The sequence below is a fragment of the Marmota monax genome, unplaced genomic scaffold (assembly GCF_021218885.2).
Source record: "Marmota monax isolate L192 unplaced genomic scaffold, Marmota_monax_Labrador192_F-V1.1 WCK01_AAM20220418_F8-fsc00024, whole genome shotgun sequence".
NCBI classification, from domain to species: Eukaryota; Metazoa; Chordata; class Mammalia; order Rodentia; family Sciuridae; genus Marmota; species Marmota monax.
This window is the reverse complement of record NW_026695224.1, coordinates 35,931,419-35,957,548: the sequence shown is the minus strand read 5'-3', so window position 1 is coordinate 35,957,548 and position 26,130 is coordinate 35,931,419. Positions and strand designations below refer to the sequence as shown.

The 26,130-nt window shown below is 51.2% G+C and overlaps 1 protein-coding gene across 9 annotated transcripts in view; it reads left to right on the top strand.

The window, feature by feature from the left end:
- Ankrd11 (ankyrin repeat domain containing 11) overlaps positions 1-26,130 on the top strand; it is a 154,001-nt gene that overhangs the window by 99,059 nt on the left and 28,812 nt on the right. For 7 of the 9 annotated variants that reach the window (XM_058575864.1, XM_046434669.2, XM_058575862.1 and 4 more), the window contains one exon: positions 20,816-20,958. In XM_058575864.1, the coding sequence (XP_058431847.1) occupies positions 20,872-20,958 (87 nt within the window). In that variant the 5' untranslated portion in view covers positions 20,816-20,871. Of the gene's footprint in view, positions 1-774; positions 7,450-20,815; positions 20,959-26,130 lie in introns of all 9 variants that reach the window. The other 2 variants (XM_058575861.1, XM_058575860.1) reach the window with 1 other exon arrangement.

Below are 26,130 nucleotides of genomic sequence, written 5' to 3'. Positions count from 1 at the left end.
CCAGCTCTTCACGCCTGCTGAGGTCTAGAGGCAGTTTGAGAGAAGCAGCTCTTCAGACCCTCAGCCAGGTCCCTCCGGTGTCCTGGCTGTGCCTGTGTGGTGCTGTTTTCCTTGTGCTTCTCGGTGCTGCCAACCACTGTTGTCCTCAAGGAGCCTTGGAATGAAACCAGAGAGCATATAGCTTGGCGTTCTCAAGCTGGTGAAAACCTCCAGGTCCACTTTCTGGACTTGCTGCCCTTCTCAACTTTCCCTAGTGAGAGATGCTGCTCCAGGCACCTCTCTGGCCCGCCTGTCTGACCCTCTGCCATTCCCTCTTTGTCCTCCTCAGCCCTGCATATACTCTGGGAGCTTGATTTCAAGACACTGAGGCAGCCTTCCCACAAGGAAAGAGCGGGTCTCCTTCATTTGTGGGTGGTGTAGGCAGATGGAGTGATTTATCCTTGGGGATAAAACCTGTGTCCATTGGGACAGAAAGATGGCACTCTTCGGGGAGTGCTTTTCCAAAAGTGGCCTGTCGTGGCCCTGGAGAGAGAGGTCTGTAGCTGTGGCCCTGCCTGGAGGTGAGGGGGCGTCGTTGGATTCTCTCAGCTCCAGGCTCTTGGTTTGTGATGAGGAATAATGCTGTGTGCTCAGCTGAGGCTGGTCAGAGGCTCTGTATAGCATCATGTAGAAGTAAAACTCTGAGCAAGTGTAATCTGAAGTGCCTCGTTGGACATGTTTTCATTCATTGTAGTTGCCCATGTGTTCTGACTGTGTGCCACTTGCTTTTCACAGAGCACAGACCCCAGAACCCTCCCAAGGGTGTGAAGCATGGTGACTCCCCCAGGTTACAGATGAAGAGACTGAGAATGGTGGGGTGACCGTGCCAGGCTTTGAGGGGCCGGTAGCCGTTGATGCTGGAGCTGATGTTACACGCTTTGGACTCACAGACTCCCCTGCCTGAAACAACCCCATACTCTCTACTTTCCACATTGCTGCTGTCACTGTGTTAAGTTGGAGCAATGGAGGGGGTCTCGTGGCCCCACAGAGCACAGCCACTTCAGACACAATGCAGAGAGCAGGGACGGAGGCTCTGCATTGCACGTTGGTTCTGTTCTCAGAGTTCTAGGCATTTCCAAGAAAAACTTGAGCCAGCTTGCTTCAGAGTGCAGAGGTGTCAGTTGCTGAGAGTGGTACTCGGTTTGTGACCCTCCTTTTCAGGAATTCAGAGGAGCTGCCGCTTTATGTTTTCTGGCTAGAGGAAAATCTGAACCAGGCTGGCTCTCTAGCATCTTGTCAGTCAAGAGGAGATGCTGGGTTTCCTGTGCACATTTTCCCTAACTCCAGTTGATCTTTCTGCGCATGTGCACGTCTCACACATGCACTTTGACATGTGCATGCTCATGTCCTGCTTTAAAAAGATGAATTTAAGCTGATTTTTATTTGGAAAGGATTTGCCAGACATGCAGTTTAAATGTACGGATCTTTAAAACAAAGTGTTGGAATTTACAATAAAATATGGTTCTTTTGTCTTTGGAGGAGCCTTAGTGTTTAAGCAAAGCATACTTAGATGTGGGAACATACACAAGTGTGTGATTTCTGTTGGTTTCACATCCTGAACTCAGACTCAGAGGGGAGGGAATTATCTTTTGGGAGTGTTTGATGGGCCTTCTTTTCTTCCACCTTTTCCCCCCTCTCTCAGCCTTTATGCAGTTGAGGGGTGGATCACTGCAGAGAGATACTTGCAGAGAACATAAGTTTGTTTGCTCTGCAATCATTTTCTCACGTTTTCACATGCAATTGTGTGTTGCCTTAGAATAGTTGGTGCGTAATGAGGACTATATTTGTGAGGCCCATAAATCAACATGAAATAATCAAGTTTGTTTTTTCTTAAGAATGTCAGTTCATACTTAGGGATTTATTTGCCTATTGCTCTGTATGAAGCTTCAAAGACATGGTAGAAAAGAAATAAGGAAAAAAACATTATTTTTAACCACATTATATGCTGGAAGAAGAAAGTGGGGTAGATCTCTGTGGTGTTATGAAGGCAGTACTGGGAGTTGCTGGCATCTTCTGTGCAGCCCTGCTGGGACCCCTGGTTTGCTCCTTGTTGGGCCATCTCTGCACACCTAGTCAAGGTGTGCGGATACCGCTAGCTCAGCCTGGACTAAACACTTTCTCTCCAAGGCCTCAGCACCTCCAGGGAATACCATGTTTCCCTATCCCCAGCCCATGGAAGAAATGGACTCACTCTTCAGAGAACAAGGATCTGCTTTACCAGAGGCCTGTGGGTTTCCTCTGGAACCCTTACCCAGGCAGTCAACTGCCACACCTTTTCCTCTTTTCTGGTTGTGACTTCCTGGCTTGTGGAAACTTTTCTGTCAGCACCTCCCTTGGGCCTTGATACCCAGGTACCGAGAGCTTGAAGGGCCCCAAGGAAAGGACCACATGGGAGGCAGGTGTGGAGCAGACCAGGGAAAGTCCAGATCCTGGTGTCTCTGTAGGCAGATCACCTATACCAGACTCTGCTGTATATTGGCCATTCTTTTCTGTATGTAATTTTGCACAAAGATAATGAATCCAACGACCTTATTTTGCTCTTCGTAGGTATATAATCACACAGATGGTGTGGTGAAGGGATCAAAGCCACATGTCCATGCCATTGCTCTGTGCTAAACATTGGCATCTAGGCGTTGAGCAGGCTGGAGAGAGGTGGGATGGGTGGTCCTTACTGTACTTTGGGATTTTTTTTATGCCATTATCCTCTATTTACAGCTCTCAGAAATCAGCTGGTGTGCTGCACATATGTTTGGAACTGTTGCCATGGCGATGAGCCTGCCAGCCCACACAGTCCTTCTGGAAGGCTGGGACGCTGCTTGCTGGCATCCGTTCACATGAGGGCACTGTCCTGACCTGGGGGAACCTGCATGTTGCCCTGCTCCACCTTAAATTGTCTGCTGTCTTTTGTTTGATTGTCTGATTATTTTACTTCGGAGTTTTAAAAGAACCCTTTGGTACATGTAGTGCAGAGAGATTCGCAAGCCTCATACTCTTCCTGTGACACAGCAAAATGCCAGTGCCTCAGCCAGTCTCCCTGTCTCTGTGTGTTAGACACAACTGTGGCCCTCAGATTGTGCTCTGGAATGGCCTCAAGTGGCTTCTTTTATGATAGGGCACATAACCAGCACCTTCATCCATGGTGGGTTATGAGTCAGGAACTTTTTCTGGGTACATGTTAATGAAGCCTGAATTCATTTATAGTATAAATGTGTTCCTTCTGTGCACTGGTAACTTTCTAATCTATTTGGAAGTTGAATGTAGAAAGCACAGTATTCGTTCTGTGCTTCACTGGCCTGTCGTTTAGCACCCAGCACTTTGCTACACACATTCAGGAAGAAGAGATGACATACTAAATAGCATTTGGGGATGTGGGCTCCCTGAAAACTGGGTACAAGCCATAAGTCCTCTGCCAAGGAGCACACATGCGCCTGTCACATTCTCTGGTTTCTGTCATTTTGCTATGGAGAGCTTCATATTAGCACTTGATTTTTCATTTAATTTTTATTTAAATGAAAGTTGTTAGCCACTGTTTTTGTAAGAACTTGATCTTGTTCCACAGGAGAGTGTGTGATGTGCAAAGTCCCCCTCCCCATGTTCAGACAGAGGCTCTTAATAACCTCATAGGATCAGGCTCCTAAGTTGCTGAGGGCCTCTCTGTTCGTACAAAGTTTCACAGGCTGACCTGTACCTTCCGATCCTGCCTCAGCCTCCCCAGTTGCTGAGATGACAGGTGTGTGCTTCCCATCAGCTGTAGTTTCATTTTAAACTTCACAGGTATAAAGATGTTGTAAACAGACATTCACATGGCCTTGTTTCTAGTAGCAAAAAGTTGGATAAAAATGAATGCCAGTTAAGAAGAGAATGGATGTTTTTCAGACAGTGAATGCCATACTACAGTTATAAAAAAGCACAACTGCATGTGTCAGCTTTCATAATCCTGAAGCATGGAGACTCACACAGTATTACCCTGCAGAAATACCACTTCTGGGAGTGATTAACTACAAAATTTGGAGTCACAATGCTTTGGGATAGGAGCAGGGCCAGGATAAGATCCATAGGGCCCTAAACTGCTCCGTGGGAGCCCTAGTGGCAGAGTGGAGAGTGGTATGGGCATTAGCAGTCCCTCAGATTACACAGTTGTGTGTGCATTTTAAAGAAAAAACCATTAGCTTTTGTACTGTTGTAAAATGACCTAGGTGGAAATCATACAGCAACACACCTATTTCCCCTGTTTCCCCACTGGCGAGTGGGGCCTCGAGGCTCAGCTGGTTATGTCTGCCTCCTGGGCAGTAGCCTCCAGAGCCTTTTCACTTCCTTATACCCAACTTGTAGGGCGTAGTAGAATTCACCTTCGCTGTGATAGTGAACTGCAAGGACCTTCTGACAGGTCCTGACTCTGTCTGCACCCGACTCTGGCCCTGGGCAACATCTGCTTTGTGTGACTCTGATTTCTTGCCTCTGGCATATGTGCCCGTCCAGATCACCAGGGATGAATGGTTGGTAAACATAGTGTCACATGAGCGCTCTGTCATTATGTGCCTTGGAGTTCTGCGTTCTCTCTGTGCACTACTGCTGAGCCACAGCCACAGCCCTAACATGCTCCAGTTTTTAAGAGGCGCATACATGTGGAGCCTTCTCTTATGGAGCTACTCTGACAGCCAGTCTAGTGGTCCCAGGGGGTCCCACTGAAACGCAGTGTGACTAAAGCTGAGGACAAGGGAGGTGATCCTCTCCTTTCTCTATTCTGTTTAGAAGTTGTGTTAGCTCCTAGTGCAAGCATAAGTACTTGGCCACACACCTGGAGGCTTAAACATCAGAAGTGTGGCCTCCCAGGTTTGCAGGCCAACAGTCTGGAAGTGAGTTGCAGGCAGGCTGAGGTTCTGCCAAGTCTCAGGTTGGAACCCTCCTGGCAGCCCCTGGCCTGTGGCTGCCCTAACCTCCTGCCACATCGCCTTCTGTTCCAGCTTCCCATCACTGCTGGATTTAGGTTCTGACCCCATAATCCATGATGGCCTTGTCTCCAGATCCTTAACTTAGTTAACGTTTGCCCAGACCATTTTCCCAAATAAGGTTACAACCACTGTTTGCAGTAGAAAATGTTCCAGTGAGCCCTCCCCAAACATTAGGTCTCTCTGTAGCACAGCATTGCCCGTTGTAGCTTAGCTTCGTGTAAACAGTTCTTGCACAGGGGGGAGCACTGCTGCCGTGGTCTGCATTCTCTAGGTTATTTGAGAGGGAGTCCTCTCCATGTGCTTTCTTTAGGGTTCATTCTGCTGGGGTGTGTCCATCGTGCTGTTGCTGAGTTGTCTTCTGCAGCATGGTGGACATTCAGGTTGTTTCCATCTTTTGGCTATTAAAAGTAAAGCGGCTTCTCCCTTCCACAGGGGACCAAGGCAGTGGGTAAATGTGTGTTGACTATACACAGGGTCCCTGGTGTGGAATGTGAGTTATGTGCATTCAGTGGGTGCCACATTTTACATGTTGAACTCTGGTGCTGTCCCAGGCTGATGGCATGGTGGGCCAGCTCGTCAGCGCAGAGAACAGTACAGTACACTGTAAAGCGTGAGGTGGGCAGATCGGGCATGTTGAGTATGTCCACCCAGGTGTTTTGAACTCATGGTGGCCTCGTGGAGACGCAGCACGTCATGGGTTAAGCGGTACTTTCTCAGGTGCTTGCTCGCTCTCAGGAGCGTTCACTTGCTGTGAAGGGTGCGCAGGCCTAGGGTCTGGAGATGGGCAGCTGGGGAGCCTGCAGCTGTGTCCCTGCATAGTTCATGGACATCCCTGATAAATGCTGATGGTGACTGTGACCACACATGGGTCTGAGCCCCTGTTTGGATATCAAGGTTTTGCTACTGCCTGGCTTGGTCCCCACAGTGATAGGCTGGGCGGGATCGGGGTTCTCAGGCAAGCTCTTCTGTTGGCACACCTCTAAGTGCTGGGCCCAGTTCCCCTGTTCACTTTACTTTGCACTCCACTACAAAACAAGGAAATGTGGGTTTTTATGTGGCCAGGCTTTTAGAAGATGTGTTTTTGCTCCTTGTATTCATGATACTGGAGTCACTGAGAAGGAAGAGCTGCCCTCGTTGTCTCCTCACTGTAGGACTTGGGGGAGGGATGCAGGGACAGGACCTGAGTGGGACGGCTAACTTGTCAGCTCTGTGTGTGCTGAGAAGTGAGCTTAAGCTCATGCTACGCCCAGCCTGGGAAGTACAAAGCACACCTGCAATGTTAGCGTCACCAGCTGTGCCCACCTCTGACCCTGCCCCCACGTGCTTTCACAGCGGCAAAGTCAGTTTTCTATCCTCCTCGAGCCACAAGGACAGTGAGTGCAGATGGGGTGTTGTGCTCAGCAACCCAGTTTGGGATGTGTGAGAGACTGTGGTGGTGCTGTGCAACCCTGTGTCTGGCCTGGTTCAGAGGCCAGCATCCGAGCAGATGGGCATGCTGTTTCCTCCTGGTCCCAGGCCAAGCGAGAGGAGGATCCTACAGACCAGAATGGTGGGGTGCCCAGCAGAAGGAGGTATGGGGATACTGTCACCAGCCAATCTCTGATGACATGTGGTTACTAAATTAGACTTGTTTCTAAGCATCTGTGTGGCAAACCTTGGAAGTCAGAAAGGGAAGTTATTGTTTTCCCTGCCTGATTCACTAAACTTGAGGAGAGGACAGGTTTTGCCCTTTTCCCCAATTGCTTTTGTGCTGTAAAAGAGCAGAACTGTGTGTAGTACAGAATCTCCACCACAGACAGACCTCTCCAAATGGATGTCAGCATTTGTCAGCACCCTGTAAACAGGTGGCAGGGAGTGGAGGGCTGGTAGGCATTGCATGCTAGAGGACTGCAGTGTGGACCTGGGGTAGATGCCCTGGGCACAGAGAGGGTGGATTTCGAGGAGTCCCACACACTTCAGTTGGGTGTGTGGCAGTGTCCTTGGAGCCAGCCAGAAGGTGGCAGCCATGGCAGTTGCACCTGTGGCTCCCAAGAGGGAGGGTGGCATGGTGGGCTGGTTTGTTGGGGGTCACCATGGTAGCAGCAGTGAGGGTAAACATGAGACGGTTGAGTTGTTCGTGCTCCACTGTGGCAGCCCACTATGGCAGTGAGCTTGGATGCGCAGGATTCTCCCGCTTAGCAGATGTGTGGTGTAGGGGTCAGAGCATACTTGGCCATCAGAAGACAGTGGGAGGGGATCAAACTCCTGCTTTATGTCCCACCTGCATGGCTGCCTGACTCGCTGAAGAGAGAGAGGCACACGTCTCCTGTACTGTCTGAAGCATGCTTGTGCAGAGCTGTGGAGTTACAGAGAAGGAAAACTGTGCCAGCCCTGGGAGACCCAGGCTGCATGCTATCTGCTCACATGGCCATGAGAGTCTGAGCCATGAGCCGAGTCTTCTCCTTTTTGAAATTTCATGGTGAGCTCTTCGCATAATATCTTTATCTGTTCATCTCTCTGTTTTGGTGTTTGAAACTGCGGTTGTTTTTTAACGGAGACAAATTTATTTACGTTTAAGGTGTTGTACTTGCACAGAACCCTTTTATCATCTCTGCCGTGGCTCATCCTGCCACTGGTAAGATGCCTCAAATAGATAGTTGCCAGGAGGGGACAGTTGTAGGAGGGACGATTCCTGCCCAGATCCATGCAAGGACAGCCTGAGCACTCGTGTCCTCCGTTGTGGCCCAGTGGTGGTGGGTGGTGCCTGGCAGGCCACATACCTTCCTGTGAGACACCTCTCAAGCTCTGTGTCTTTAAAGCTCTGGGTTATGCCTGCTGGCCATGTGCTCCTGCTTGTCACCTGTCCAGACAGGTGGCTGGAGTCCTGGGTTGTGATGTCTGCATGGTAGAGAGCTCCGTGACCAAGGAGCACATGATTAATAGTTAAAGCTTTTTCAGACCGATGGCAGGAATGTCTTAGGTCAAGTTTCTTGTAAGGTTGGTCTTTGCTTCTTAGTTTAGAAACCCTAATAAAAGACCTGTATAAGGGTGTCAGGGTGCCTCCAAGTATGTGTGTGATCTATTTGCAGGATACACATGCAAAGGCTAGTGTCCAACCAGCCAGCAGCCTGGGCCCCTCACTGTTGCAGTGAACTGACCATGCTCTGCAGACCTCTGAGTTCTGTGTGCCAGGGCTTGGGGAGGGTCAGTGCTGGCTCATGTACAGGTGAGTCTTGGACTTGCAGGTGTGGGTGTGAGAGAGCTCTGCAGGCCCAAAGGCTTCCTGCCAGTGCACACCGTGCATGGTTCTGCAGGGCAGTGCTGAGGTTGCACGCTCAGGCTGGGAGTATGTGGCCCTGCAGGTCCTCTCCTGCTGTGCTTCAGAGAGACCCCAGGGCGCAGAGTCCTCAGAGTGAGCAGTGCTGTGGCGGTGGTGACACTAGGGGCAGCATGAGGCTGTCCCCATCCATCCCTGTGTCTCTGACCCTGTGTATAGTGACAGGGTGGAGAGGAACAGATGGGGTGGACTCACGGCCTCTTCCAGCTGGAGCCTTCACAGGCTGCAAAACTTGGCCTGCTATTTGATTGGTGAGGTCGTCAGAGAGACTGGTTTTGGTCTTGATATTTGAAGTGTGATTGTGTGTAGGAAGTGGCACACATCTCAGGTGTGCTCAATGGTGCTTTTCCGACCTTTGCACCTATACCGTCACCCATCCATAGTGTGGAGCTTTCCCCAATCACTTCTACCTGAAGTCTGGCGTGCTGTAGCGATTGCTACTGGTGCATCCTGGGCCACTGCCATGGCTCATTCCTTCTCCTGCTGGTGGCCCTGGGGACTTTTTGCAGTTTGGGGCTGTTTTGCACAATTAGTGTGTATGTGGCCTTACCTTGGTGGGCCATGTCCTCTTGCAGTGAAGTGTGGGCAGAGCCTGTGCTGAACCCTACATGCCCAGGTCCAGCCTGGTCCACCTGGACAGCAGTCTTTTTATCACTTGTGCCATGGTGCCTTTGTGCACCCTATGGTTGGAAGAGGGCACAGAGCAGTAAAGGCAAGGCTGAGAACTGACCAGGACGCACTAGGGGCTGTCCACATCCTGTCTTCACCTAGGGAGAGTTCAGGATCGGCTACCTAGGTGCCAATTGTGGTCCTGATGGCAGTGTAAGGATCGTTTTGTTTTTGTCTTCTGTAGATGAGAAACTGGGATGTGTCTGGCTACACATCGAAGGCTCATAGCTAGGTAGGCCAGTGGTGTGAAGTGGTCTGCTTACATCTCTGTCCACAGCACATGTGCACACACGCGGGCAGCACATTCACAGAGCAGTGCTATTTTCTCACATGATGACATATCAGGGTGGTGATTTATGATGTTTTCTGATCTGTATATTTCACTTTAAAAAAAAAAAAAGCTACTTCATTCATAATTGCCAGAACTGCAGGTGACCAGGCTTTTCCCTCAGCAGTGGCAAGGCCGGGCAAAGGAATGTTATTTAGGGCTAAAAACTAATGAGGATAGTTGGGTGCAGTGGTGCACACCTGTCATCCCAACAGCTCTGAAGGCTGAGGCAGGAGAGTCGAAAGTTGCAGGCCAGTCGCAGCAGTTTAGTGAGACCTTGTCTCCCGCCGCCGCCGCCCCCCCCCCCCCCCAAATAAAAAGCTAGTAATGTAGCACAGTAGTAAAGTGCCCCTGGATTCCATCCCCTGTACTGCAAATAATAATAATAATAATAATAATAATAATAATAATAATAATAATATTAAGTAGCTTGTTTACAAAACCAGACAGAGGAACCTTAAATGCATGCTGCTAAGTGAAAGAAGCCAGTCAGAAAATTCCACCTGCTGTAGGATTACGACTCAAGACGTTCTGGAAATGGCAAAGCTGTGGAGACAGCAGGAAGATCCGAGGGCACCAGGGACCGCTAGGGCAGTGAAAACAGTCTGTGACAGCACGGTGGTGGATGCATGTCACTGCGTGTCTGTCCAAACTCAGAGTGAGCCCTGACGCAGTCTGTGGACCCTCGTTATCCTCCTGTGTCAGTGTGGGTTCATCAGCTGTAGTGGGAGGCCACAGGAGCCATGCAGCTCCTGTGTTCTGCACTGGGCAGGAAAACAGCAGTGCTCAAGTCCTCTTGGAATGTGACTGGCAGAGGAAGCAGCCGCAGCTTCTGTGCAGACCACTTTTTCTCCCAGGGAGAGAAGGAAGGGACAGTTGTGCCGTGGGAGCCAACTGGGAGACAAGCAGGACAAAGCCGGGGCACCCTGCTCACTGAGGCTTTGCCTCTAGACCAGGCTGTGCACCTGGCAGGCAGTGCCAGGCCTTGGTGCCTCTGTTCACTTTTCTAGCTCCTTTCTTTGGAGCCCCAGCAGTCCTGTGGTTCAGGTGCAGAGAGCCTTGCTGTTCCTCAGTCCCTGTAGACTCCTTCACGAGAACCATCTTCTCCTCCTTCTGCAGAAGATTGGAAATGGGAGTCGGTGAGCTCGGCAGGCCTGAGTGGGCACTTGGGTTGCCCTGGGTTACAAATGCTCTTCTCTCTCTCTCTCTCTCTCTCTCTCTCTCTCTCTCTCTCTGCTGCCCATTCACTCCTGACAGCAGGTATGTGCTGTCCTCAGGGACTTGGGTTCCACCAGATAGGCGCAGCCACTCCAGACCCCGAGCCAGGTGGGAGAGACAGATGGTGACACAGCCCACAGAGGCATCTTCAGTGTGATCCAGGGCAAAGGGGACAGTGCTGGCAGCTGTCCATGTCACTATCATGGAGGAAATTCAAACAGGTTTTGTTTTTGGTTTTGCAATATTGGGAATTGAACCCACGGGCCTTTTACCGTGGAGCTGCATTCGCAGCCCCCTTTTGTTTAAATTTCGAGACAGGGCCTCTCTGAGTTGCCCGGGTCAACCTTGACCTTGTGTCTCGTCCCTAGTGTCTCCCAGCACTGTGGCTGCAGTTGTGCCCTCACACCCAGCCAGGCGCAGAACCTGCCTGAGTTATGTTCCTAAGCAGGGCAGCGGTGGCCTTATGTCAGTGTCCATTCTGAGCAGCTCCAGCATCTCCCTGGTTGAGATGGTCCTGTTATCTCTGAGTGGTGTCCTGACAGTGTCCCTGAGTCCTGCTCACAGTGTTCAAAGATGGACTCATTCTTTGTTGACTGGTTCCTGCTGTTTTCGTTAAGTGCCTACGAAAGTCTCATCACTTGGAGTTAATGTTTATTTCTGTCTCACAGGTAGTAAGACTTTTCTCAGTGCTTTCAGACTCTTCTTATTTTACTCCTACCTGTTTCTTGTTTTTGAAACTCTTCAATAAAATACTCAGTAGACAGTGAATTACATTGAGCAGACCCAGTGACTCTCTCAGTAGACTCTGTCCCTGTGGGTCTGTCTTTATATTTTCTAAAGAACGTTTCTGGGTGATAATTGATTCTACAAGAGTAGTGTAGACCTCTGCTTCTTCACTGGAAGCAGATGGAAGCTCAGAGAGATGCACTGCCTCTGGGGGCCACACAGCTTGGGTGTCTAGAATCAGTGGGCTTTCTTATTTCAGTGCACTAGGAGTTCTTGCTCACCAAGCAGGATTTTCTTCCTGAAGCAGCCTCAGTCCCCATTCCGCCCAGGCGGCCTGGGGACTAAGTGCGGCCACTTGCAAATGCTGTTAGAAATACTGAGATGCAGAAGGGTGCACCCCCGAGGGATCCTGGGAACACCCCAAGGCAGCAGAGCCTGGGTTACCATCTATGTGATCAGCTGATTTTAAAATTGGGGCAGGCAAAGGGAGAGGCTAAAAGTAAAATGGCTACAATTGGATCTTACCAATGTAGGCTGAGTACTGTGTTTTGAAAGTGGACCACTGAACTATGTGTTTGTTACACACACTGCCTCCCAGCTTCAGCAGCCATTTCTCATGGACGAGTGGCTTGATTCAGTGTTGATGGACTGCTTGTGAAGTTAAGGCTCATTCTGCACATAGTTCTGGCACTTTGTCTGGGTGCTTAGTATCATTCAGAATGCGGTCCGCCCTTGGAGCAGGGAATAGCGGCCTGCTTGGCCTCTTTGCCTCCCACCCACCCTCCTACTGCACCATTTCACCTGGAGAAGACTGCTAACATGACACAGCTCACTAGAAAATAAGGCAGTCACGCAGCTGGAAGTTCCTTACCCTGCACCCTGCTGGTTGCCACAGAGCTCCACGTTCCTCAACCTCCAAGCAGAGTCCATGCACGGAGTCTTTTGTCTTTTTGGTCATTTTTAATCTTTAAACTCCTGCATTGTGTTTTTCTCTTGATTGTTCTCCATTTTTATTAAAGATTGGGTCCTTTGTTCTTTGAAATTGTTCGGTCCAGTAGATATACAATGTGAACTGTGTTTAATTTAAAATTTTCTTTTAGCCTCATTAAATAACAAAAAGAAACAAATGATACTGGATTGTGTTTCATTTAACCCAGCACATACGGAGTACTTGCTTTCAGTGTGTAATTAATATGAAAATTGCAGATGAAATATATTACGTTTTCCCTCTGTCTTAAGTCACCCTAGCTCTTACCGGTGTAGGCTGGCCTAATTCCCAGCTCCAGCTACTCTGGGCGTGTGGCTGTTTTTGCTGATGGGCTTGAGTCTGGAACCACCAGGCAAATGGTTCTACAAACAGAGCACATTCCAGCTTTGTTAACAAGCCTGAGTTGTTTGTCTCTTGTGTAGGAGGGTTCCGGTGTTGACACCAGCATGTGCACAGTGCCTGGCCTGAGGGCCTGTGGCTGTGTCTGCATGTGCCTGGTAGACTCACCAGGCTGCCAGGGGCCAATGCTAAGCCTGGTAAGCTGGGCATTCACCTTCCACATCCATTTGGTACAGGTGCCATTCCTGTAGGAGAGAATAAACAGCTAGCCGCCTTCACCAGTTTCCAAAACAGTGACACGGTTTTCCAGCACTGCTCAAAGGCTGGGGTTCTGGGTTTTGAGTCATTAGCTTTTTCCTGTTCAGAGGTGATGGATTTACATCTGCTGTCAGTGCTGTGGTTCTTCACCACGACTGTCCTTGTCAACATACAGGTATAGGCCCTCTGCCTCTCTGCCCAGGGGTGTCCCCTTATTATTCCGAGCACTTGGGCACACAGCTCCGTGGCCCTTTCTCCCCCTGCTCCAGGATCCTAGCAAGTCCTGGGTTTCAAGGCCTTGTCTGTGCTGGGATCTAAGAAGCACTAAACCAGGTACATCAGGATTTAAGACTGATGCTCCAGCTGGAATAGAAAAGCACTGCCCGGTTCTGCCTGCCGGATTACACATGTCTGCCTTCCTTTTGCGGTACTCCTGAGCGCTCACTTGGTTCCTGCCACACGACACCCCACCAACAGTGTCGTTCCTGAGGATAGGAAGGCTTTTTGATATGAAAAGGCAGGTGAGATCCACACTGTGCAGTCAGATGACCACGTCGTAATGAAGCGTGCTGGAGGAGTCCTTCAGGAACATGCCAGGCCTGGCACCTTGCCGGTGGAGCTTCATCTTGCCCGCAGGTGTGGACTGGCCTTGCAACTCACTTTGAGGACTAGGGTGGGGCAGTGATGCTATAGCTTCTGGTACAGATCTCTGTGCACCATGGCTGCTCCCTTGCCAGACTCTGTTGGGGAAGCTGCTACCCCACTGTGAGGACACTCACATCCATTGGGTTAGCACTCAGCACCACCTTGCCAGGTTTGTGAGAGGCTGTATGGCAAGTAGCTGCTCCAACCCAGAGGAGGAGGTCACAAGGAGCTGATGGCCAGCCACATCCTCCTGAGTCCTACCGCTGACCAGTGCACAGCAAAGTGTGTTGTTCCCTTTTCCTTTGTGAGATCATCTTTCTATATTTAAAGTTTTATTTTATTTTATTTTTTTAGTTGTAGATGGACACAGTGCCTTTATTTATTTATTTTTATGTGGTGCTGAGGATCGAACCCAGTGCCTCACACATGCCAGGCAAGCACTCCACCACTGAGCCACAACCCCAGCCCAAAACAAGGCTTTTAAAAGAAGTCTGCCTGGGGCTGGGGATGTGGCTGAAGCTGTAACGCGCTCGCCTGGCATGCGCGGGGCGCTGGGTTCGATCCTCAGCACCACACAAAATAAAAATAAAGATGTTGTGTCCACTGAAAAATAAATATTAAAAAATTCTCCCCCCCTCCTCTCTCTCCTCTCTGTCTCTCTCTCTCTCTCTTTAAAAATAAAATAAAATAAAAGAAGTCTGCCTAGAGTATTGCCATCACAGCTAGAAGTATCCTCATCTCCTTGTCTTTCCCCTTTCAAAAACATTCCATTTGCAATAATTGTAGACTTCCAAGAAGTTAGAGAGTAGTAGCATCCTGGGTTGTTCCCTGTGCCTCTACAGGGTGACTGCAACATGGATGCTGTACCAGGAGCCACCAGAGGGCCACACCATGCCCCGCCCAGAGCTACCCTGTGTACAGTGCCAGGGCCCCACCAGCCCTGCCTCACCTTATTTCCATCACCTGGCCACCACTGATCAGGTGTGTGGTTTGTCACTGGAAGACGAGACTGTTGGAGATTGGCTTTTTGTACCTATCAGAATTTTCTAGAGATTGACCTTATCGACCTTTGTACCAATGGTTAACTTCCTTTGGCTGTTAAGGAGGCAAGGTGATATGGCTAGAGTCAGGCTGAAGCGCCTGGACTCCTGTACAATAACCTCCTTTTCTGGGATAGAAAAAGGAGTGCAGCTGTGGAGGTGGCTGTGCCACTCTGCACTCCCTTGGCACAGGTGGAGACCTGGCTTCTCTGTGCCTGTGGCAGGCAGCGGGCAGCTTTTTGGGCTGTTTTGAGGGTGGTTGCGCCTGCCTGCCTGCCTGCCAGCAACAAGCCATCACGCTGTCCCTAGTAAGTCCATTTCTGACAGTGTTGTTTGCAGACCATCCTCCAAATTGCATACTTTGAAGATTTTTTTCCAGTTTTTTGTTCCTTTCAAGACCCATTTCCCCTTTGGGTCCTTGCACAAGTCTGGGAGTCTGGGCTGATGTTTCTTGCCCCTGGTGCGGGTCTTTTTCTGCAGGCTGGGCTCTTGCCTGGTGCTGAGCAGAGGCTCCAGCTTCTAAGACTGTAGTCCTTCACAGGACAAGGGCTCCAGGGGCCCGCAGACCTCCTGTTTATGTGAGGCCCCTATGATGTTATCATACTGAAAAGTGTAGCTTGAGAAAATTTACAGATATTTTGTTTATTTGAAAATAATCAAGGTTGCCCTGCTAAATCCTGTATCTGGCTGTGACTTGCAAACACTTTTCTCTTCTTGTCTGCAGTTTGTCTTTTCACCTTTTACGTCTTTAACAGGGTGTGGATTTTAAATTTTGTTGAGATGGTTTATGGATCTTTTTCATTAGTGGACTCTGCTTCAGGTGTCTTAAGAACTCTGCCTAGCCATGATTCTTAAAGATCCCTCCCTAAAGTTTTCACAGACTTTTCTAGCTTTGTTGTTTGAATCTGATTATTTTTTCTTTGCTTGGAGCAACTGTTGGGTTGTCTGTGTGGGCGCTGGCACACTCGTAGCAGCACCAGGGGTTTGTGTGTTCTCGGGTTCTGTGTTCTTGTGTTCTTCTGCTCTGGGAGGTCCTGGTGGAATGCTGGTGCTTCTCTGGACGTGCATCCTCTTCACACAGTGCCTCTGCCTTCTGATCTGAGAGCCACGTGGTGCCTCCCTTCCCTCCCTGGCCAGGACTCCTGCATAGAGTGGAATAGCAGTGGCAACAGGGCACCGCCACAGGAGGGGCGCTGCCAGCTCCTGCTGTGTGGCTCTGTGAGTGCTCCTGTTGACCTTGCTGAGACTGTGGTTTTGTGTGGTGCTCTTCAGCTCCGTGTTGGACCAGCCTTGTGTACTCCTCCCCTTGGTGTTGTGGAGAGCCTCCAAGGTGCCCAATCTCTCTTCTATTTCTCCTGCATGGAGGTCACAGTGGTGGGCTTTGTGATTCAGGACCTGTTCTGGGTCTCACAGCACTGAGCTGCTCTCTGGGACACTTTACCATGTCCCTCCCCAGGAGCTGGCCTGGTGTTCACAGCAGCAGTGCCCAGAAGCTGGCCTCCTTCCCCCTGCTTGTTGTTCCTGGGGCCTCTGCTGACTCACTGCTTGTGTTAACACCTTCAGTGCTTCCCTATGCTTGCTATTTTGGGCCATCCATTTGCACCTGTAGCGCCTAGCCTGCATCTCTGTCCTGCACACACACTCAGTGCACATGTGCATGTGTCAGTCTGCCCATCCTCTGTACTCACCTGGCTTGCTTCACAAGGTCAGGCAGCCTTGAGCTGTTGCTCTGCGTTGGGTCCCTCTGACTGCACCAGCCAGGGACTCTTGGGGGAGGACAGGTCCTGCCAGGGTACACCGTGTGCCATGTTTTGAACCTGACTTACCAGCGTTTAAAACTATTTATTGTGAAATGTGTCAGCGTCCCGAAGTTCACAGAGTAAACATGCACAGCATCCTGATCCTAAAGCAACACCTGTGAGAGCTCACTTAGAGCCCCGCCCAGGCCCCTGCCCAGACAGAAGTTCAGGAATGGTGCCCTGTACCTCAGAGTTACCTGGGCGGAGGCTGCACAGCATGGTGCCTTGTTGTTCTTCTGTGTGGGGGGGTGCATTGGCCTTCCACTTGCTCACTGGTCTTCTGCAGTTCCTGCTCTGTGAAGTGCCCATTCCATTTGGCATCTTTTCTTTTTTTTTTTTTTTTTTTTGGATGGTTTTTTTTGTTGTTGTTGTTTTTGTTTTTTGTTTTTTTCTCATAGGTTTGCAGGAGTTCTTTGTATGTTCAAGGACTTTTCCTCAGTTATGTGCAGGAAATACTCTCCTGCTTTGGGGGAAGTGGCCTTTAATGGTCATGAGCCTTGGTGACTCAGTTTCTGACTATTCTCATGGAGTGTTTCTTTGTCTTGTCCTCAAGTTGCAAAGGTGGTCCTGGGTGTTCCTGCACACTGCTCTGTGGCCTGGGGTGGCTGGTGTGGGGCTGCATTGTTTCCCACGGTGTCCAGCTCTGCTCTTGCCTCAGAGGGACAAAACTGTCTTTCTCTGGCAACCGAGGTAGGCCCAGGCTGTCTGCTATTTTGGCCCCTGCTGTCCCTGATTGGGTTGGGTTGGGTGTGGTGGTGTCTGAGATGGGACCAAAGGCCTCATGCATGCTAGAAAAGCACTGAGCCACATCCCCAGCCCTATTCTTTATTATATTTAGAGACAGGGTCTCACTGAGTTGCTTAGCACCTTGTGAAATTGCTGAGGCTGGCTTTGAACTTGCCGTCCTCCTGTCTCAGTGTCCTAAGCTGCAGACATGCGCCACTGCACCCAGCTATTTTTTTTTTAAACTAATATTCACTTGTATAATTTGAAGGTGTTTCCTCCAGTTTCAACTCTCTGCATGAGTTTTTGTTCCTTTCGAGACCCATTTCTCCTTTGGGTCCTTGCACCATTCTGGGGGTCTGGGCTGTTGTTTCTTGCACCTGGTGCGAGTCTTCTTCTGCAGGCTGGGCTCTTGGCCTGGTGATGGGCAGAGGCTCTAGCTTCCAGGACTGCAGCCCTTCACAGGACGAGGGCTCCAGGGGCCCACAGACCTCCTGTTTATGTGAGGCCCCTATGATGTTATTTTATTAAAAAGGGTAGCTTGAGAAAATTTAGATATTTTGTTCATTTGAAAGTAATCAAGTATCATGTGTTAAGATACATTAATTTCTATTGAAGTATAACCATCTTACAAAAGAATTTGGTGGGTGGAGGAAGGTAGCATTGTTCCAGTGCCCACACCTTGTTGTTGTCTGGCCGACCTCCTTCACAGCAGGCCACTGCTCCTGCTTGCAACTGGCTGCCTTGCCACAGGCGGATGGGAGGTCTGGCTTGCACAGGGCGCAGTAGGACAGACATGCTCTGGTGCTTCACATGCATTACTGAGGTCTTCGTTCTAGTCTGGAGGACCAGTTCTTGCCCCATGTGTGAGCACTCCACCCTGGTCCTTTAGGAAAGCCCGGCTCACTGAGTTGTGCAGGTGCTTCATTGTACATTACTAATGATGCCTTTGATAACATTGCTGGCCTCATAGAAATACCTTTCCCTTGTGCAGAGGCATCAGCCCAATGCTGGTGGGTGCAGGTTTTCTAAAGTTCATATTTCCTTTCACTTGAAAGCTCAGACATTACTGCTGTCAGTTTTCCTTGAAGTGATCAGCTTACTCCGTTTACTTTAGAGAAAACAACAGTCGGGCCCTGTCTCTGTGGGTTCCATATCTGCGGATTCAACCAGTCAGAGATTGAAAAAGTTAGGTGGGAAGTGGATCCTGTACTGAGCACGCACAGACTTCTCCAGCACCCCTCCTGCATGGGCTGCACTCAGCATTTATGACACTTCAGACACTAGAGTTATCCAGAGAGGACTTGATGTGTAGGAGAATAGGGATGGGTCCTGTGCAAACACCACTCCGTCGTATACCCTGAGCTTGAGCGCTGTGGGCTTTGCTATCTGTGGGAGCCCTGGAACCAGTTCCTAGAGACCCCGTGGGACACAGGAACTGCCAGGCACCCAGTTCACAGTAACTTTGAGATTTGGGCAGGAAAGACAGCCCTTTAGGGAAAACTCCTGTTCAGAGTTAAAACTGGAGGAAACACCTTCCAATTACACAAATGAATAGGAGCACCACGAGCAGACACTTTCCCTGTGATAAGCACCCAGGGTGCTCAACACACAGGCCTCCCCCTGCCAGAGCCTTGGAAGGGCAGGACTGGCGGCCACGAGGTTCAGAGTTCAGGGTTTCACCATGCCCAGCACTGAGTGCCAGGTTCTGCTGCCATCACATGATAGTAAAGTCATTGTGACCCCCAGTGCTGGCATCAATGCTGTGGAAAGGGCTTGTGGCATCTTGGAATCATCATGAACACATGCTGACCTCACAGACCCCTGAGAGGCATCCAGGGACACCAGCAAGAACCACTGCGACATGTGAGACCAGTAAGGACACATGTGAAGCCCCAGGGCCTGCGCAGTGAAGCTGGCCAGACAGAAAGGCACATGGCAGCTGGGGTGCGCCTCAGTGGCGGGGTGTGTGTTGTGCATGCCCCAGGCCCCGAGTTTACCCCAGCAGCGCAGAAACAATAGAGGAGCATGAGCCAGTGGGGGGGCTGCATCCCGGAGAGCTTTAATTATTTATGGACGCTAAAATCCTAGTTCCATGTAATTTGGGGGGTACCATGAAGCTTTAGCCTTTTTATTTTTCCTTCCCTCAAGCATAAACCTGTGAAACCCATTCCTAGCTCTCGGGCCTGCCAGCTGCAGTGTGCTGCAGCTGCTGGCTGCTCCCACCCTGCAGGCCCTGTCAGTAGAGGGCAGGCCAGTGTCTGGAGACTTTGCCTGTGTCCAAGCTGCTTAGGGGCTTCTTTCCCAGGCCACACACAGACTGGGCAAAGCCTCCTGTGCAATGCGCATGGGTCCTCTGCCCCTGTTGACACTGTCACCGTCTGTGCTGTTCCATTTGGTTCAACGTGTGCCCGAGTGCTTTTCTGTCTGTCTTTGGAGCGTCCACCACAGACCCTTTGTCTTTGGGACTCTTTCTCCCCTGCTGCTAGAAAATTACTGTTTGATTATTCTGCATCTTAGTTTTGGGGTGGGTAGCTCTGGGATGGCTGGGCCACAGAGCTGTCTGTTGCAGGGCACAGTGGCTGAGTGTGTGCTGACAGCGAGTGCCTCGTGTCCACCTGGAGCTGAGATCAAGACAGAAATTCTTTGGTGTGAGGCTGGGATGGGGCTCTGTGGCAGAGCATTTGTCTGGCATCTGCAAGGCCCTGGGCTCAAACCTAGCACCAGGAGTGTGTTGGGGGGTGTGAGGCTGTGTCCTGGAGAGTGGCAGAGAGAATCTGAGGAGCAGCACTGGGTGATCTCTAGAGGTCAGGAGTCCCCTCAGGCGGGGACCCCAAGATGAAGGCCTAGCAGAGCCAGTGTCTGACGAGGGATGTTTCTGGCTCTGTCTTTTCCCTGTGTGCTTACGGAGAGACCACTGTCAGCCATCTTGGGGATCAGGCAAGATCAGTGAAGGGCTGCAGTGAGAATCCAGAGGCCATGGGTCTGCACACAGTAGGTTGGGGTCTACGAATCCTGGCTCTGCACTGGGGCAGGCCTGGCTATTCAGGGTGCTCTGTCCTGCAGGCTTTGCCGCATAAGGATGGACTCTGGTTGTGTGGTGGGGTAGGGACCGTTGGCTGAGTGTGAGGCTTACACAGGAGGTGGGTGGTTTGCATCAAGCCCTCGCTGTCTCTAGGAACCAGCCCCTGGCCAGCAAGCCTTGTAAGATGCCAGGAAGTCATAAAACACAGGGGGGAAAATGCACAGTAAATGCAGTGTGTGTCCCAGGTTTCCTGGGAAATACAGGCTGGAGCTTGGGCCCAGGTGGGCAGAGTGGGGTCATGAAACCATGGGGATCCTCGGGACTCCTCTGTGCCACAGGCCTGTGCCTGTGCCTGTGCCTGGGGCTTGATGAGAAGCAAAATGGTTCTCCTCCAGCCTTCTGTTGGGGTGCTTGCAACTGGCAAGCAAGTCTTAGAGGCTGAGCCTGGGAGACTGGAGCCATCAGGCCTTCAGCAGAGGGAAGGAGAGGGGACTGCCACCTCCAACCTCAGGGCGCAGGCCCAGGTGTGGTTGTGCCAAGGGCCAGCAGCCCGACCAGGCCGTCTGCTTCCTTTCTGCCCAAGCCCAGCTGTGTGACCCACCTTGTTTCTCATCACTGCTGGTGGCCCTGGTAGGGGTCTGCCTGGACCCACTCCCCACATGGAGTACGGCCACTGCTGCCCTGGGAAGAGGTCATTTAGTTGGTGTAGTGTGGCCGGTTTTTAACCCTGTGTACTCTCTGTTGAAGCAGACTGGTGACGATGACGCGGTGGCGGCCTAGAGGAGACGAGGCGCGGGAGCAGAACGATGCCCAGGGGCGCACGCTCTAGAACTCCACAGCAGGAAGACTTTTCTCCCAGCAGCGACATGGTGGAGAAACAAACTGGGAAAAAGGTAACCCCCACCTCCACCATCTGGGCGCTGCGTGCTAGTGAAAGCCCCCTGCATGTGGGCAGAGAGCCACTCTCCTGTGGCTCTGAGGAGGGCCACCAGGGATGAGCTGTGTCACAGTGTCCCGCTTGCAAACACTACTGAGAATTTCACTTGCAAGTCAGTTTGTTCTGTTCCGGGGGAACATTTCTGTCCTGCAGTGCTAGGGTTGGCAAGTGTGGGCCCATGACCTGAACCACAGACGGGGGCTTGCTTTATGGCTGTTGTCCATCCCATCCCCTGCTGTCTGGGAACAGGAGGGTTTTGGTGCAGCGAGTGCTGTGCACATCCCAGCGGTGCCACAGGCCACTGACAGGAGTCCTGTGGCTGGCCTGTGTAGCCCTCTGGCCTGTGTTAGTGGGCCTCATCTCAGTGAGTCCTTGGGCACTGATGACTTCAAGCTGCTCCTGCCCTCACCCTAGCATTTAAGCTGTGAAGACAGCCCTAAGACTGCTGCCCCTGGGCACTGGCACTGCCTCCTCCCGCCCTCCGTCACCCCAGCCTCTGGCAGTGTTTGGGTTTGAAGTGCTTGCTGTGAGGCCAGCAGGTAGCCCTGTGTAGAAATGGCTGGGTGGAGCCATATATATTCATTAAGCTTTGGTTGAACATGGACAAGCTGAATGAGCCTTTGGGACTCTTGGCTGTGGCGTGTGTCCCCTGTCCTCCGCTGCTTGCTCTGTCCAGAGCGCCTTGAGCTGTGTGCAGGGGCAGATGTTGCAGTGTGGGTACCTGGCATGCTGAGGCATGTGTCTGGCCAGTGTCATACCTTGAGAGGGTAGACTTTACCCTGCAGGGTGTGAGCTGTGTGCTCTGCTTACCTAGCCAGCATCAGAAGCTTCTTATGTCCATGTGGTCGACACAAGCACAAGTCTCAGAACCCCAAAATGTCCATCAGAGACTGGGACCATTCTTAGACTTAGATTGGGCTCTGGAAGCAGAGTGTGGTCTTCAGCCCACAGAAGACCTGGCGGGACAGGTGTGGAGGCAGGGAAGTCAGAGCTGGAACTCTAGGCCCCCACTATCAGGCAGGGTGCAGGAGGGTGGGAAAAGGAGACCCTGGCCCCCAAGCTGACCAAGATGAGTAAGCAGTGGAGGGAGTGACTGGGCCTCCCAACTCAAAGCGGGTGGTTGACACTTGGTATCTGCTGGGCATGGAGGAAGGCCCAGGGCAGTCCTGTGAGTGAGGGCTGAGCCTTGGAAAGCAGGCTGCATCGGCCTTACAGGGCCCTCTCCTGAGGCAGCTTTTGTTGTGCCACTGCACTGGGTGCTGAGCACAGAAGCAGGTTCCAGGTTGGTTCAGGTGGTTTTGTTTGGTTTTGGTACTGGGGAAGACCCAGGGGTGCTCTACCACTGAGACACATCCCTAACCCTTTTTTTCTTTTTAATTTTGAGACTGGGTCTATGTTGCTTAAGGCCTTGCTACTTTGCCAAGGCTGGTCTTGAACTTGGGATCCTCCTGCTTCAGCCAGCTGATTATAGGTGTGCACCACCATGCCTGGCATTGTTTGTTTTGTTTTTTTGAGGAGGGAAAGTTCATTTTGAGCTCACGGCTTCACAGGCTCAGTTAGCCAACTCCATAACTCAGTAAGATGAGGCAGAACATCATGATGGAAGGTCATGGTGGAGAGAAGCTACATGGCTAGAGGCTGCCAAGGATACCAGGCTGAGCCCAGTGAGCCTTAAGCCAAGTCTGCACCCTGGCTGCAGGAGAGCCTGGTCTAATCCTACTATTTTCCCCAGTAGGTAGCTGTGTTGTTTTCCTGTGTTTGTTCTTAAAACCATCAGAGCTAAAGCCTCTTCTCAGACACAGTTGCCTGTAGGCTGTTCTGAAGAGTACTGACCTGGTGGGTGTGCACAACAGGGGCAGGCATGTAGCAGACTCCCAGCTGCACCCATCAGGCACAGGGGCAGGCTCATGGAGAAGCGGGTGTTCCTTCAGGTCTCCTTGCAGGTGAGGACCTGCTCTGGAAGTGGTCTCTGGAATATGCAGCCTGGGAGTAACCTTGGCAGGAGCCAGGAAACCCTGTACTGTTGAGTGTGTCCTGGTCCAGAGAAGACAAGGGCTGTCATGGTGTCAGAGACTGCCCAGCAAGAATTAACATCCCTGATCCCCAGTCCAGAACTCCCTCCATTACAGGCTATTGCCCCTTGCTGCTGTGCTCAGCTCACACTACTCTGAGTGAAGACTGCAAGCCTCTTCTGGGTGTTCTCAGAGTGACTTCTAGACCATGGCTTCAGCTGGGAACATGTCCTGGTCACACTCAGTGAGCAGGAAGCTGTGAGGGGCAGCAGGGGCTCTGGAGTGAGCTGTGTCTGCATGGTGCATGCCACAGCTGGAGCACCAGCAGGCTCACAGCGAGGAAGCCTTGTGGAACCTACAGGACTGCCCTGTAGGTCCACTTACCTGGCATGCTGCTGGTGGGCACGTTCCTTAAGGGATGAGGCCATCTCTAGAGGTGGCCGTGCTACTGCCACCATGGGGTTGGTGGGGCTTCAGCTTGTACTGCTTCCTCCTGTGGTTTCCAGGCATGTTCTGAAGCCACAGGGCTCTTGGCTGTTTGGTCCCAAGGAGGAGCGTGCAGCTTCATCCAAGAGATAACAGAAAGGGGTCCACAGCCTTGATGGAGTCAGTTCCTCTCAGGCTCCAGATAGACTGTCATGGTGGCAATAGAGAGAGGCCAGGTCTTTTGGTCCCTGATGGACACTTGGAGATTCCCTGCTCGCCGCTGGGACTTCTGTCAGTCCTTTTTGCTAGAACTTGCCAGGCTTGGGTCCTCTTTTCTCCCAAATCAGTTGTGGGGCTGAGGACAGGGCCGTGGGTCATTGTGAACGTCCTCATGGTTTCTGCTTGCTTAGCACAGCTCCCACAGACTCCACTGCCCTGATTGAAATAGAGCAGCATTGAAGGGCCACCTCAGCACTGCCATTGCCAGTGACCCTGAGGGTTAGTTCTGAGGCAGGGACCATGTCCTCCCATGTCCCCCCCTGACAATACCTTGGGTGCAGGCGGAGTCCTGTTAGGTCATTCTTTCCCTGGACCCCTCTTTCTGATTTTAATTAATAAAATAAGGCAGAACTTTCTTGGTTTGGGGAAAAAAGGCTCAGAAAGCCCCAGGACTCGGCCTTCCTCTGGTGTAGCTCTTGTAGTGGGCACTCTGTCCTGCTTTCCCTCATTCTCACCTAACCTCCCTGTAAATCCAGTCCATTTGTTTTTCTTCCAGAATTCATTTTTTTTTTAATGATAGGCAAATGCAAGGTCACAGACATTAAAGAGGATAGTGTACATTGGCCAAGGAGGGTTTACACCAAGAATTTGAGGTTCAGCTGACATCCAGAATCAGTTTATTATGACCAAAACAGAAAACCCTGTAGTTTTGTCAGTTGATGAGTGTGCATGCACACACACTTGGCCAAATCCAAGACCCACTCATTACAGAAACCCTCAGAAAGTATATGGGATAGAGGGGGTTCCCTTACCTGACGCACCCTGTGGAAGACCAGCTGCTGGCCAATGATGCAGTGCTAAAGAAAACCTGCCCTCAGCACCGAGCTGCTCACAGATGCCATGGAGGAGGCCCCTCAGCTCAGCACGAGCGGCAGTGTGGAGCCATAAATGCAGTTCATGGAGCCAAAAACATGGTCAGAAGCATCAAAAACATGAATTATTTGGGGATAAGTTTAAAAGATACGCTTCACGATTTGAACCCTGAGAGCTACACAGATTGCTTGCTGCGAGAAGTTAGGAAGGCCTAAATAGGTGGAGAGTTGTGCCATTGGTGAGAAAGCTGAGCGCTGTTCAGGCTTCTCCCTCTCAGTGGATGTGTGGGTTCAGTGTAGGACCGTGAAAACCATGATTCCAGAGGACCTGGAACAACCATGGCCACTGTGAAGAAACAGAGCACACGTAGAGCACTCGGGCTCTCCACCTGCGGTGTGGCTCCCAGGACTGTGCTCAGCAGAGGGCTGGGGCAGCTCTCTGACAGGTAGCCAGTGCCCACTGTACTGGTTGCTCCTCCTGGGTCCCTCCGTGGCTGGTCACGGAGTATTACTAACCTTGGGTGGTTCCCAGCACTAGCACCAGGTAGACCAGCACCCTTTTTGATCATGCAGTTAGGACTTCATTGTTTCTTGCTATGCTGCTTGTAGTGGCAGTCATGGAGTGGTGGATGTTTAAAACAGTTCTTCTGCCAGGAGTGGCGCACACCTGTCATCCTCGTGCCAGGGGAGGCGGAGGGCTGGGGTGTGGCTCAGGGGTAGCACCTGGATTCAGCCCCGCCTTGGGACAGCTGCAAGACAGCCTTTCTGTCTGCACCTCATGACGGAGTCCAGCACATTGGATCACAGCCAGCCCAGGTGCCGAGTGTCTCCACGTGGCGTTGTCCACGGTGCTACTTGGGGGAGGGGCTGGGATAACATTTTATGTGAAATACTTTTTGGTGAAATACAATGCACAGTTGTAGCTTTTCTCCCACTTTGAAAACCAGGGACAGTCTGCATTCTGAGGAACATGCACAGTGTTTTCTGGGCTCTGGGACTGCCCTTGCTGTCCCTAACCAGCAACCCCCTCTATGCCAAAGGTGGCCCCTGTTCTGTCTCTGTCACCACAGATAAGAAGTGGTGATGTGAGGGCAGTGTTTTCTGGCCTGTGGCTCTGCTTGGCTGTTGCATAGCCCTTTTGCGGGCACCTCTGATGGTGTCATCATTCTTTTGTTGATGAATGTGGAGTGGGTTCCCTCTGAGCAGTCCCTGTGACCCATTGGAGTTGGCGGTCTCCTCCCTCCACACACATGGCCACACAAGGGAGCATGGATGCATCTGTCCTGTGGCACTTGCCCTGTGCTGCCTCCTAGGAGCTATCTGGCTGGGATCCATCTGGGACTAGTCATGTGGTGTGGCACAGGGGCCACTGGAGACCTGCCATGCCACCAGGCAGCCCTGGCTGTCAATTCTGCTGTGTCCCAAGGCCCCCAGAGTGCAACACCCACTCCAGGACACGTGCTTGAGTACCATCGTTTCACAGTCTTGATGTTGTCAGTGTAAGCTGTTAGCCTTGTTGCCTTGGTGTTATGCTTAAAATAATATTTTTAGTTATAGATGGGCCCAATACCTTTATTTTATTTATTTATTTTCATATGA